Raw genomic sequence first — 12664 nt, forward strand, 5'->3', positions numbered from 1 at the left:
GTCAATGTCCCAATATTTATGGACCTGACTGTATATTCAAGTAATTTGGAAGAACATACTCCCAAAACAGCCATTTCCAGGGGATACCTGCAAACTTAAAGCATCCCCAGTATTTCTGAAAGGTGTTCCACAGCAGATATCAAAGTCAAACTTACATAGCTCCGGAATGCACAAACTACAACATTTATGATATAACTTAAGGAATATTATTATCTCCAACAGAGTTCCTCAGATTTCTTCTCTGGAATAGTCACTCTGCATTGTTTGATGTATGATCATGGTACATATTTACCATATTATTTACTGTAAAATATACATTACACCATATATTTAGGGGATAAAAGAACGATTGAAAATGCACTTATATATTACATCATATGAGTGCACTTCAACTTTCTACCCAGTCAGTTATAACAGGAGGGCATAGTCCGATATTTGTCATCATTTTTAAACGGACTGCAGTTTCCCTCAGTCATGGGATGAAGAAACAAGTTAACTGAAGTAAGCAACACAAGAGTCAATCTTTATTGAAAACAGTATTAATACATAACAATTCTTGTTACAATAAACGTGCTTTTAAATAAGTGAAATCTGAGCTGGTCTAATCACATTATACAAAAAAGTATACATAATTGAACTGGCTCAGAATGGATTCACCATCCGTCCACAATTGGAGACATTGTTTAATTTAAGAATGGTATTTTGCTTTCTTTTTGGAAGACAACATTTAATCTACATATAAAAGTATGAAAGATGCATGTAAAATAACGAACAAAAAATGTCAAAAACAATAAAAAAAAATTCAATATACTATATTTCATGTCCAAACCCTTTCAGACAAGGTGGCCAGCTTGTTTACATTAACATTACATTATTTTTAGTTACTTATCTTACATATTATTTTCCATGTAAGAATAACCCAAAATGTTTGACAGAAGTTTTGTTGGCTTTAATAGATGCACATTTTTTTTGCTGTTTACTCAGTTTCAGCTCTGACAAGACACAGAAAAAACAACATTACTTTATAAATGTACCCATTGTCACCATATTGCTTACATTTAGACAGAGAAAATAAACAAAATGCTGAACAGTGCAATATGGTATTTGACAATGAGGAACGGTCTTATAAGTGGCAGAATGTTTAGAAGAATACATTTTTAATGGCTGAAAATTAAATTTTTATGTTAGTGTTTAGAGTCAGGAAAAGGGGCACAAAGTAAGTATCAGGCCCTCCCTCAAGTCAAACCGCATCTCATTTGGTATACATACTTACTTTACCAAGGACCATAGAATAGTTGAGATTGGATAAAACATAGGGCACACTGCACCTCCATTTAAAATAGCAATGAATGAAGCCAAAAGAAGTGTAGGTAGGACATTGAATAGGGCAGTACAGACAATTTAAAGAAATGCATTGAGATAATTTGAGAGAGCATCAATTCATCTTAGAGTATTGAAGGAAAAAATAATCCATCTGTATTCCCATACATTGCTCTGCAAGTCAGAGTCCTTGAGATAAATGGATTTTTTTTTTTTTTTTTAAATCCTTCTGCTTTGTTCAACACTATCTGAATGGAAAGCTGTGCACATGTGCCAAACACGTTTATGTACCCCTAGGCACATGCCGTCACATATATTCCATCACTCCACTTACTGGCAGGAGTCTATCACAGACAGCCAGTCCCAGTGCTGGCCGAGTTCTGGCAGATATACAAGATTGCTTAAGAAAGAGTACAAGGGCTAAATGTGCTCTAAATACTGTATACCATGAGATGGCCACTAAGAAGGATCCTGTAAATGGATCATTAGGGGTAAATTTACTAACGTGAGTTTTTAGAAGTGGAGATGTTGCCCATAGCAACCAATTAGCTATTTTCCTCTAGAAGTGCTATTTAATTGTAAAGTAGAATCTGATTGGTTATGGGCAACATCACCACTTCTAAAAACTCTCACTTTAGTAAATATACCCCTAAGAGAGAAACTGAAGATTAAACACTCTAGAACTAGCAAAGTCCCAACATGCAGCAAAGCCCCCTGATTAAAATCAACACAAATTGTATAGGCAACAATCTTTTGAATGTAATTAATGTTGAATGTATATAACTCTGTATTCCTAAATACACACTTTCAGGTACTAAATTACTATATGATCAGTGTAAAGTACAAGTCTTCTATGGAGTTTTCTATGGGCAATGCAGAAATACACAATGAGATCAATCACTTCAGGGGGCATGATGTTATTAGAATCATCATAGAAGTGGTGATAATCTGGGTGTGTTGGCAAAAACGCACGCAGGATGGAACATTAGAAAGGTCTTAAAATAAAATCAATGTCTGATTTATTGCAGGTCCAGTTTCCTGGACTGTGTAGCTCGACACCTTCCTGTATGTATTATTTAAACAAAGACATTTCAATTAAAGCAAAATGTATACACATTAGAATTGGGAATGTTCATATTTCTTTATTATGTGGAATGCCAAAACAAAAACTTCTGCACAAAGTGATCAAAAAGTTATATATATTTATAAAAAATAATAAGATGACCTGTGGTCAATGTATCGTATGAACTGTTAGGGAGAACTAACCACCTCATTTCTGGGGTTTACTTTTTTCTTCACATTTTGTGATGCATAGAATTTTCTCTCTCCAATTTCACAAAAATATGAGCATAAAAAGGAGGAAATCACCTGCATTTCTGCGGAATGTGTCATTTGTCTAACCTGCAGCTAGTGCTGAGCCAATACTATTACATGTAAGCAGCCACTTCATGCATGGCAGTAGTTGCACCCAGGAATGAGATACATTTATAGTGTTACACAATAACAAGTCTGGTCACATCACCTGAATCAGCTATTCCTATTTAACACAATGTAAAAAAAAAAACTAAAGAGGATGCAAAAAAAATAAAACAAACAGTTTTCCTAGGGTGAAGTTGGGTATATTCTGAATACACTATTTGCTTTGAATGTAGTAATAACTTTTTGCTATTTTAACATGGCACCATTTAACTAGCAACAATCTTCAAACAATGGTAGAGCAACACTCAGTACACACCGTGGTCATTAGTCTTGCCTCAAGTCCGTCTGGCCTAATGGTGATAGGCCTTAAAATCTCTTCCTATTGAGTTTGCATATGATTTTTATTTTCTGGTTTTGCATATGTCACTGCAATAAAATGAGCAAGCTTAATTCTGTGGTTAAACATGCATTCAACTAGATATGGATCAAAACTTTATACTCCCTTTTTGTCATTAGAATTAGCTAAAAAAAACAAACAAACTGCAAGACTGTCCACAAAACAGGATTTTCATATTAAGACAACCACTAGCGTCCCAAGATGTTAAAATATGCAATAATGGAAATCTTCAGATCCTGAATTAGTGTTAGGCAAAGTGTTGAGAGAATTCAGAAGGAAGAAACTTCTCGCTGGAGGCATAAACACTTCAGCACCATCTAATAAGCCTCTTACTTGCATATCTTCCATCTTTCAACCTGCAAAAACAAAGTATAAAAATGTAACCAAACATATCCAGAAACAAAGGGCAGCAAGGATTCATAGGACTACTTATCCCAAAATATAGGCCGATGAAGGCATTACTAGGAGCCAATCAGAAGAGACAGTTCTAGACGGAACTTGACATCCCCAATGGGATCACTAACCAGATGTGCGTGTGCAGAATAGAGAAACCACTGAAAAAGGTTTGAATATTTGTGAATGTCATTAGGACCTCTTCTGGTTGAGAGAACCTGTATATAAGGTTTTGTTTCCAATTCAACTTCTATGGCATTTTAAATGCTGTGAATTAACACAGATATCAATGGCCTCTTAACACTTTGACAGACTCTTTCTTCATATGCATAAAGCGCCCAAAATCTGGTGCCAAATGTGGCCTGATACATATATGATTACAGTCTAAGTAGTCCTGAAGCCATTGGTGGTCATTTTGCAGGAGTATTTGCAAACATTCCCTATAATTATCTACTTGCCTTGAAGTTGGGCATCATATTCGTTTAGGGACCCTCTGGGCCAGCTTAACAGAATCGTATTAAGTAATAATTCAAGGATCAAACTACTTAAATAGTCTCAGACTGAAAGACGGTTACCAAAATAATCTAACGTAGATAAACATATTAGGGGATTTTTACCATGTTTGTAATAAGAAACCTGACCTTAGAAGAAACAAATCAACTGCTAACTACTGCTCCAAACGCATGCAAGGAGGCCCATGATTAATGGTTGGTATATCGCTGCACACCACAAGAGAGGCCACGAAATGCGCTTACACTGGTAGGTAAATCACCACTGTGGTGGGACATAACTATAGGTTGGTGTCCCCGGAGGCCGATATGCAGGCATCGTGACTTGATGAGGAGCTACTTGAGTTGGTGAATGGGTTGTCAACAACGTACCTACAAAACAAGATTTGTATCGATCCATCATTCTGAAAAAGCCAAAAATTACACTGTGCAGTAAATACATACAGATGTGTGTCCTCACCAAACTATCCTCAATAAATGCCATATAGCCCTGTTTGGCATGTCTATGAAAAATGTGACTAATCAGTGTCATGATTTCCATCGCTCTGTATTTTTCTACTGATATTAATGTCTGTTTCGCACTGCTAATGCGATAAAACACAAAGATGTACCTAGATCTGCTATCAAAGATTCCAGTAGTTGACTGAAGACAATTCTCTAGGAAAACAAAAGACAGACAGATAGGACTCACCAACCTCAAAGAAACTCTAATGGAAAATAAAGCTTCACAAATGAACATGACCCAGAAAGTCACAGAAATGGTTTCTCTTTTCGTTATTATGTACTCTAAAAAAATCAGTGAATCCAATTTGTAGTATCTGAAGAAACATTTACCTGCAGACATCGCCATTGTGGTTCCAGCTACCATCCCCATAGCCACACCGCTACCTCTTGGAGAAGCAATTTGTGCTGGATACATAGTTGCTGGCATTCCATTGGGTTGCACAACTGTAGTGTGATGGATTACGTGTGGAGGGGCTGCATACAGAGGCTGTGTATAGTACGTTCCTTGCTGCAAAAGATGGAGATATATTCATATATATATTGTTTTTACTGTAAATTAAAGTGAACTTATTAGATCCTACAATCATTCTATTGCTTAGTCTAAAGCTGGGTACACACTTAGCGATATTTTGAACGATTTGCCTGATTCTGATCGCTCGGAACAAAAAATCGTTGAAAATGTCAAGTGTATACCCACTATGGGCCAAATTCTATTAGGTGCGAAAAGCCGTGATCGGTGAAAAACTATTGCCGATTGGGTCTTTTCGCCAGCCGGAAACTATTCGCCGTATTCAAGACTTTTCGCATACGTGGAATGTCAATGCAATGTAACAGGCGTAAAAGTTTTGCCTACGAATACCCAGCGGAAAAAAGTGCAGAATTGCGGTTTTGGGGTGCAAAGGTGCGGAAACCACTCTGCACCCTTTGTACAGCCCCCCAAAGTATAACAGTCAAAAAAACGCAAAAAAAAAAAAACAGAGGAACTCCCCAAAAAAAGCACTTTGAAAATGGGGGTGAAAAAGTACAAAGTGGGGGTACAAACACAAAAACTAGCAAAAGAGACTTGTGGGGGGGGGGGGGGTCTGATAGTATGGGGGAGGTTTCTTTTTTATTGCAGGTGCATTTTTTGCGGCACTTAAAACTTTATTTTCATGTACCCCAAATTTGACAGGACTACTTATTTTCACCCAAAAAAACTGCTTAATGCTATTCTTTACCACTTGTGCAAAGCTGCTATTTTGGAGCAATTGACAGCACTTAAGTACCCCAAATAGCTTCAATAGGGCTAATCGGGGGCATCTAGGATGATCCCTAATGTTAGTGCATCTTTTGGGGGGTGTCAGACTGATTTCCCCAAATCTGACAGCATTTTTAGCCTGTTTGCGTTTCACCGGAACCCGTTTGAGTCCTTTGGAACTGAATAGGGCGAAAACCAGGGCCGCGCACAAAAAGTTTTCACATCCAAAACACGCGAAGTCGGCGAAAAAAGTACATTCTGCTGCCGGCTGCAAAATTATTGCGGCTAATTGAATACGGCCCTATGTCGGGTGCAGCGTGCTCCCGCAGGGTCATCGGCTGCATCGTCAGGTTGGTCCTACATGCAGCTCAGACGATGCAACTGACGACCCCATGCAGCGGGATGCCGACATATCGGGTACATGATCATCTAACATGTACTGACCACGCCATATGTCAGCCCGTCGGCAGGGAGGTAATCATTTGCATCACTGGGTACACACATTGTTTAGTGTGTATGGGGTACAAGGTGAAATGTCCAGCACTTAGCAGCCATCACCGCTAATTGCATTGCTCTATGTCAGGAGGGATATAGAAGCAACCTCTGGTTGATGGAGATGGATGGAGCATTATGTATCAGGCGTATAAGAGTATCCCATCAATACTCCATTGATCACAACACTAAGACCATAACATACAGATGAGGAGTAATTGTCAACCTGGAAGACAGCCACTGCATCAGAAAACACATTTTATACATGGCAATTAGTATCAGCAATTACTATTGACCTTGCATCTAAATCATGCCAGGAAAATGTGCCCCAAACATTGCAGAGCCACCAGACCCCCTCCACCGCTACAAGCTCAGTGATGTATATAGGTCACTACATTAGCACCACAGTTGCACTCATCCGTTAGTCAAGAACACTGAAGAACAAATTTGACTATATCGCTTTCATCCACTACATTGCCTGTGCTCTCTGCACCACCGTACAAACCTACGCCACCAGGTATGAATAATGGTTTGTGCACTGCGACCAGACTATGTTGCTCTGCTTTACAGAGCTTTCGCCAGATTGATCTTAATTAAGCTGGCTGTTCGTTCTTAAGGTCGAAAATTGCAGTCAATTGATCTGCAGTTACTTGATTGTACTTCAATTTAATGCACTTTCACCTAGTAGTGCCCTCAGAGTTATAGGCCATCATTGCTCATTAAATAGATAGCTCCACCCTGCTTTAGTGGCGCTAACCGGCATTCTTTGACTTAAGTGCTTCTAATTGGACTTAGCGCGCTGTTAAGTCTGACTAGAAGCACTTAAATCGGTGAATTGAATAGCTTTGGGACCTCCTTCCTGGGGCTATTTAACAATGGTCACTAAATCTACTCCCAAATGGGTCCAAATGCCTCTTGTACATAGACAAGGCCTCCTTTTGTGGCCATACTAATAAATTAAAGGCAACCTGGGCAGTCCTGTATTGTTATACACAATTAGGCAAATTTATACCTATATCTGAACTCACATGTCTACTTTAAGAAAGGCAATTTGTCAAGAGCTTTTTTCTTTTTACCAGTGAACCATTATAGAGTAAATTGTCTTTAAAAGACCAGATTGCTTACATAGAATACATATAGTACTACTAGTAACAAACATAAAAATGTACATATACTGAGACAAATAGAACACAGTTAATGTGAGGAACACACCTTAACTCTATCGCCAAACAAACTACAATAAAACCACACACACAGTTGGAGCAATATTAGTATCTGCATGTACCGCAGTGCTAGAAAGTTTGGGACCCTTTGAAATGTTCCTATTTTGCTGCATAAATGTGACCTTAAATGCATCTAGATCAGACAAGGCCAATCTTTGGCTCTCCAACTACACTTCCCAGAATGCTTTACCAGCTGATCGATGGGAAGGTATGGGGGGAATTGTAGTTTACACAACAGCTAGAGAGCCACAGGTTGGCCAGGCCTGGTCTAGATCATCACATAATTCATAAAAAATAAAGTTAAACCAATAAATAAAACACACAAAAGGATATATTTTTTAATTAAAATAATTGATAAAAATGAGCAGCAATCACTTCAAACATTTATGATAATTGTTGGTCAATCCCACACATCATCGTAGGGTAACGTTGGTCCATTCTAATGCGCAGAAATTCCCTGATGCCGCTTCAGTTTGTTCAAATTTCCCGATTTGCCAATCTGTTATTTTGAAGAAATTTAGGTGTGTGTGTTTTTGGCCATCTTATTTACCAGATATCAATAACATAATTGGTTTAACAACATGAGAATGTCACACAATGAAAACAAATTGCATATCTAAAACAAAATGAAATTACATTTAAACCTGCACATAAAAAAAATAAAAATAAATGGCAGCACAAGAGGCAGACTGTACCTGTGCATACGGGTTCTGCTGTGGGTAGGCACTTCTTACTGGGTATACTGCCGTCTGGTAAGGATTTGGGGAAGAGGAGTAAGGTGGCACAGTCCCACTAGTAGGGGAACATGACACTTTGTATGGCGTACCCGATGTATATCCTGTAGAAAATAGGACTCATGAGCAATACAGAACATTTGCCATTATAAAACACGGTACTTTATACTACTAAACAATTACAGAATATAGGTCTCAAATGTATTATTGTTATTAAATATTTACAACCCCATGAATCTAAGTGTCTGTAAGGTAAAAAAATAAATGTTTAAACATGAAAGGAGAAATGATCACTTGCAGATCTGCAGGTCAGTGCTCTCAGGCCATTTACAAGCCAGCCATCCCTATGACAGCCACCCAGACTAGAGAGCTGCCTACAGTGTGCACGAGCTGACAATGTCGGTTGTTAGTCCTCTCATATCATCTCCAAGCTCATTTCTGAGGACTCTATATATAAACCTGTGAATACTAGTAGCTCTCTTATGGAAGGCAACATGTATTTTAGATTTCGTAGCTTTTTAAATGGAAGTTTAAGACTCGGTCAAAACAATTAGCTGCGAGTTGGCATTGTCTTCTATACATAAATATGCTAACCACACACTAATTATGCATCTATGCGATTTTGTTTACTTTCTGTATTAGTCTACTTAGGTTTCCTGTTAGCTTTATCTCCTCGTAGAGCCTTATCTAACCCTTGTGGCACCTTATAAAAGATAATGACTGATTAACTGTTTCAAACGCACCAATCAAACACTGTTTATTAAAACCTAAATAGATGTATCTGAAGTGGTTATGACTGTAAATACAGTAGGTCTGGTTGCAGCACCTATACAGTCAGGCAGTACATGCAGCAAATGCCTCTATGCTACATAGTGAGGACATGGAATTACATGGGCAAAGTTTTTAACACAAATATGACACATAAGTGATGCTATTTGAGCTTTGTGGCCTTTCATCCATTACACTACATATTCTAATGGGACTCTTATTTTCCTTTGTATTTGTAAAGATGAACAAAAATATACTCAATACTTAAAATACTAGTCACAAAAAAAAAAAAGTATACATACACTCCCCAAAAAACCTGTCCCTGTTTGAGAGAGAAAACATAGAAGCCAATGTCCGATAATAAAAATCCAAGGAAACAGTCACTGTATTATGGTGCACTAACACAAGTACCACATGATCTCACGCCGCAATCATTGTACTAAACACCATCTCATACAGTAATGTATTTGAACAGCTAAACATATGCATCCTGGGACAAGCACATAAGCACGGTTCGCACAATCTGTACATGTTAAAAATCAAGGAGAGGTCTACTGCAACCCAACTATTTCACAACAGCACAGACTAAACAGGGTTTCATGAAAACAGAATGTACAATATATTACTGATTGGCTTTGAACTAATTGTACTATTTATATTTTTGTGTTGAACCTATATACTTCGCATAGACTGTACACAAAATACTTTACTTACATTCATTTTGGTTATTCAATAGATTTTTTGAGCGGCGATAATTAATGGGTGCCTGACAGAGCAAGTCAATTGTTTTGGACGCTCATTAACTATCGTGTTTGTGGCACCCAAAGTAACAGGTTTAGCCTAAACCAGGGACTTTCCGCACACGTTTGCTCACTACCTCAGGAGGCTGTGAGCAGAAATGTCGGCGCCGGTGGCTCTTGGCATGAACAGAGCAACAATTGAATTGTTCCATTAGGTGCCCTAAAAAAATAAATAAATGTATTACCCCCAATGAGGCATCGCCCCAACTAACATGAAAGTGCTCCCTATATAGACTCTTCCCACGCTACACAGTAAGCTTGTCCTGTAATATGATCAAACTCAGGGACACTGGTGCTGTATGTTATAGACCGCATTCAAATGCTGTTCATATTTGTTTAGTAGTAGTAACAAAAATCAAATATGCCCATAAAGTAGAACAAACTATCCAGCAACACAGTTGAGAAAGTATTAAAGCTGGATACACACTTTTACAATTGCAGGCTGATCGGGTAAAACTGTCCTGATCAGCCGTGCAATCTGTCCCCAGTGTGACTCTGTCAGCCGCGTACGCACTGTGCAGACATAGCAGTGTTTCCAGGCTTCTATGGGATCAGGAGGTCGAACCGACGAATATTAAACAGTACATAAGATGCGACCTCCTGATCCCAACCGTTGCTGGAGCGTTAATAGCAGTTTATCGGTTAACGCTCCTGCATCGGGACAGGGTACACACCTATACAAACCAACGGATGTTCTCTCGATATTGGATGAACGACCCGATGATTGTATAGGTGTGTACCCAGCTTACATGTGAAATCCTTCCCACATAAAATGACAAAACCAATGTCAGTCAGGAATGAACTTGGTTTAAACAGAGCAACTCCACTACCCCTTGCACTAAAGAATGTGGTCAGAAACACACACACACACACACACACACACACACTACATTAGACAGAGAACCTGAGCCCATCCCCATGGCAGTATTTACTGCAACCAATAATTTAAAGTAGGCCTGAGGTGCCTTGTTGCTAATTATGCATTGGAATGTTTGCTTTTGCACTTGTGGAGAACTGTATACTGATCATGGGGATGGATGCACTGAAGGCTCTACGTTTCATTTACTTGGTTTTCATGCCATGACACCAGGAACTACATTTTAAAAGGTTCTAAATGCAGACACCCAACCTCTCTGCAAATCTAAGCCGAAAACTAAAGGCGTTTTCACGGCAGATTTATAAAAACACTAATTTGCTTGAAATTCTGTTTATTGATACTGCAGTACTGCTCTAGTCAATACATAAACTTAACACACAGAGACAACGCTCAGGGTTACTCATATCAATAACCTGTACTAAAATACCTTCACTCCAAATCAAAATAAACAGAACTTAATCTAATGCAGAGGGCGGCAGACGTCTGCCCATCCTTGCTATATATTGCTAGGCGGAGGGGTCTTAACGAATAGCTTAGTAAACAAATTGGGTGTCATCAGGTACTTATTTTGCTTTTTAATGCATGTTATTTAAAAGGAAGAGCACAAATAAAAATAACTAGTGTTAAAGAAAAAGCAAAACAGGTACCTGAATTAATTGCACCGTTTCTCGCAGCAGAGAACGCGTGCCCGAACATGAACATTTGCACACCCGAAGTCACATATTGCGGATGTTCTACTTCTGAAAATAAAAGTTGAATTAAAAAGCAGTAGAGCACCATTTTAGTCCCAGCCCTCACACTTTAATTACATCACTGGATAATTCCAGCACAAGGATCACAAAAACGGAAAGAAAACATGCAAACCCGATTCAAAGTATTACGCAACACATCAATAAACAAGAACAACACTAAGCGATCTTGCACGGTTTGGATTTTATCATTTCTCAATAACCAGCAGCCAACTCACTTCTCAGAAAATGCTAAATCCTCCTTTGTAACCAAGAATTGATACTTAAGGGGCGACTGAATTGTTTTGTAAGTCGCACTAATTAATGGGCACCCAATGTTGCAATTCAATTGTTTGTGGGCGGCCATTAATTATCGCTCTTTTTACGCCCAATTAGACCAGGTTACCCGGCTAACCCCATCTAAAGTCCTAGTTAGGTCGCCCAAACTAAAGACTTTTGGCATATTTCTGCTTGCCTTCACAGGAGGGGGACGAGCAGAAATGTCCGAACGGAGCAACAATTCGATTGCTCCGTCGGACACCAGGCGCTGAAAGCCGCCGGTACTAACAACTGAATTGCCGCCTTAAATTCTTAATACAGTTCTAATGCTGTTGTTTGAATTTATGTTAATTCTTTTGGTTCTTGTAAAGTTGCGTTACCACTTCACAATAGCTGCAATTGAGGGGTACGGGGAGGGTGTAAAAACAAGGCAAACTAGAAGCTGCACGACTAGTCCTACCAGCCCCCACCCTCCTCCACATCGCATAGCCATATAGCCCAGTATTCAGACTGTTGGATGTACTGAGTCCTGGAAATTTTTTAATGCAAGAGCCCTGGGGCTGTAGTGATTTAGAGCAAATTAGCTACAGGTGTTAACAGAACTAATTTTAAATTGTTGTATTATATTTAAATTGGCAATTACACAAGTTCAAGTTACATAAAAAAAAAAAAAAAAACGTAAAATTCACACACACACACACAAGTACAAAACTACAGACATTTGCTAAAAGGAGATTTCATAGTGTGTTTAAAGGTGGGGGCAAACCTGTGTATGAGAGCACAGAGCAAGTCATGGTGTGAGGCACATACAGCACCAGATGGGAAGCCACTATTGGCAGAAAAGCTTTAACAAAATGATCACGTAACTGTCAGCTTATAATACAACATAAGGGAAAAAAATAATTATATATATATATATATATATATTAATTAACAGGCATTGAACGTGATCTTCTCATTCTCGAACAGTGACTGCAGAACAGT

The 12664-nt window shown here is 38.6% G+C and overlaps 1 protein-coding gene across 4 annotated transcripts in view; it reads right to left on the reverse strand.

The window, feature by feature from the left end:
• Nucleotides 1-502: 502 nt before the first annotated feature.
• The window catches only part of FAM168B (family with sequence similarity 168 member B), a 40367-nt gene continuing 28205 nt past the window's right edge, over nucleotides 503-12664 (reverse strand). For 3 of the 4 annotated variants that reach the window (XM_088458193.1, XM_088458191.1, XM_088458192.1), the window contains exons 5-9: nucleotides 11321-11413; nucleotides 8190-8332; nucleotides 4873-5050; nucleotides 4285-4410; nucleotides 503-3492 (exon numbers count right to left, since the gene is read on the reverse strand). In XM_088458193.1, coding sequence (XP_088314319.1) covers nucleotides 4298-4410; nucleotides 4873-5050; nucleotides 8190-8332; nucleotides 11321-11413 — 527 coding nt within the window. In that variant the 3' untranslated portion in view covers nucleotides 503-3492; nucleotides 4285-4297. The remainder of the gene's footprint in view (nucleotides 3493-4284; nucleotides 4411-4872; nucleotides 5051-8189; nucleotides 8333-11320; nucleotides 11414-12664) is intronic. The other variant, XM_088458194.1, reaches the window with a different exon arrangement.

This window comes from Taudactylus pleione, unplaced genomic scaffold (assembly GCF_031769625.1).
Source record: "Taudactylus pleione unplaced genomic scaffold, aTauple2 ptg000815l, whole genome shotgun sequence".
NCBI classification, from domain to species: Eukaryota; Metazoa; Chordata; class Amphibia; order Anura; family Myobatrachidae; genus Taudactylus; species Taudactylus pleione.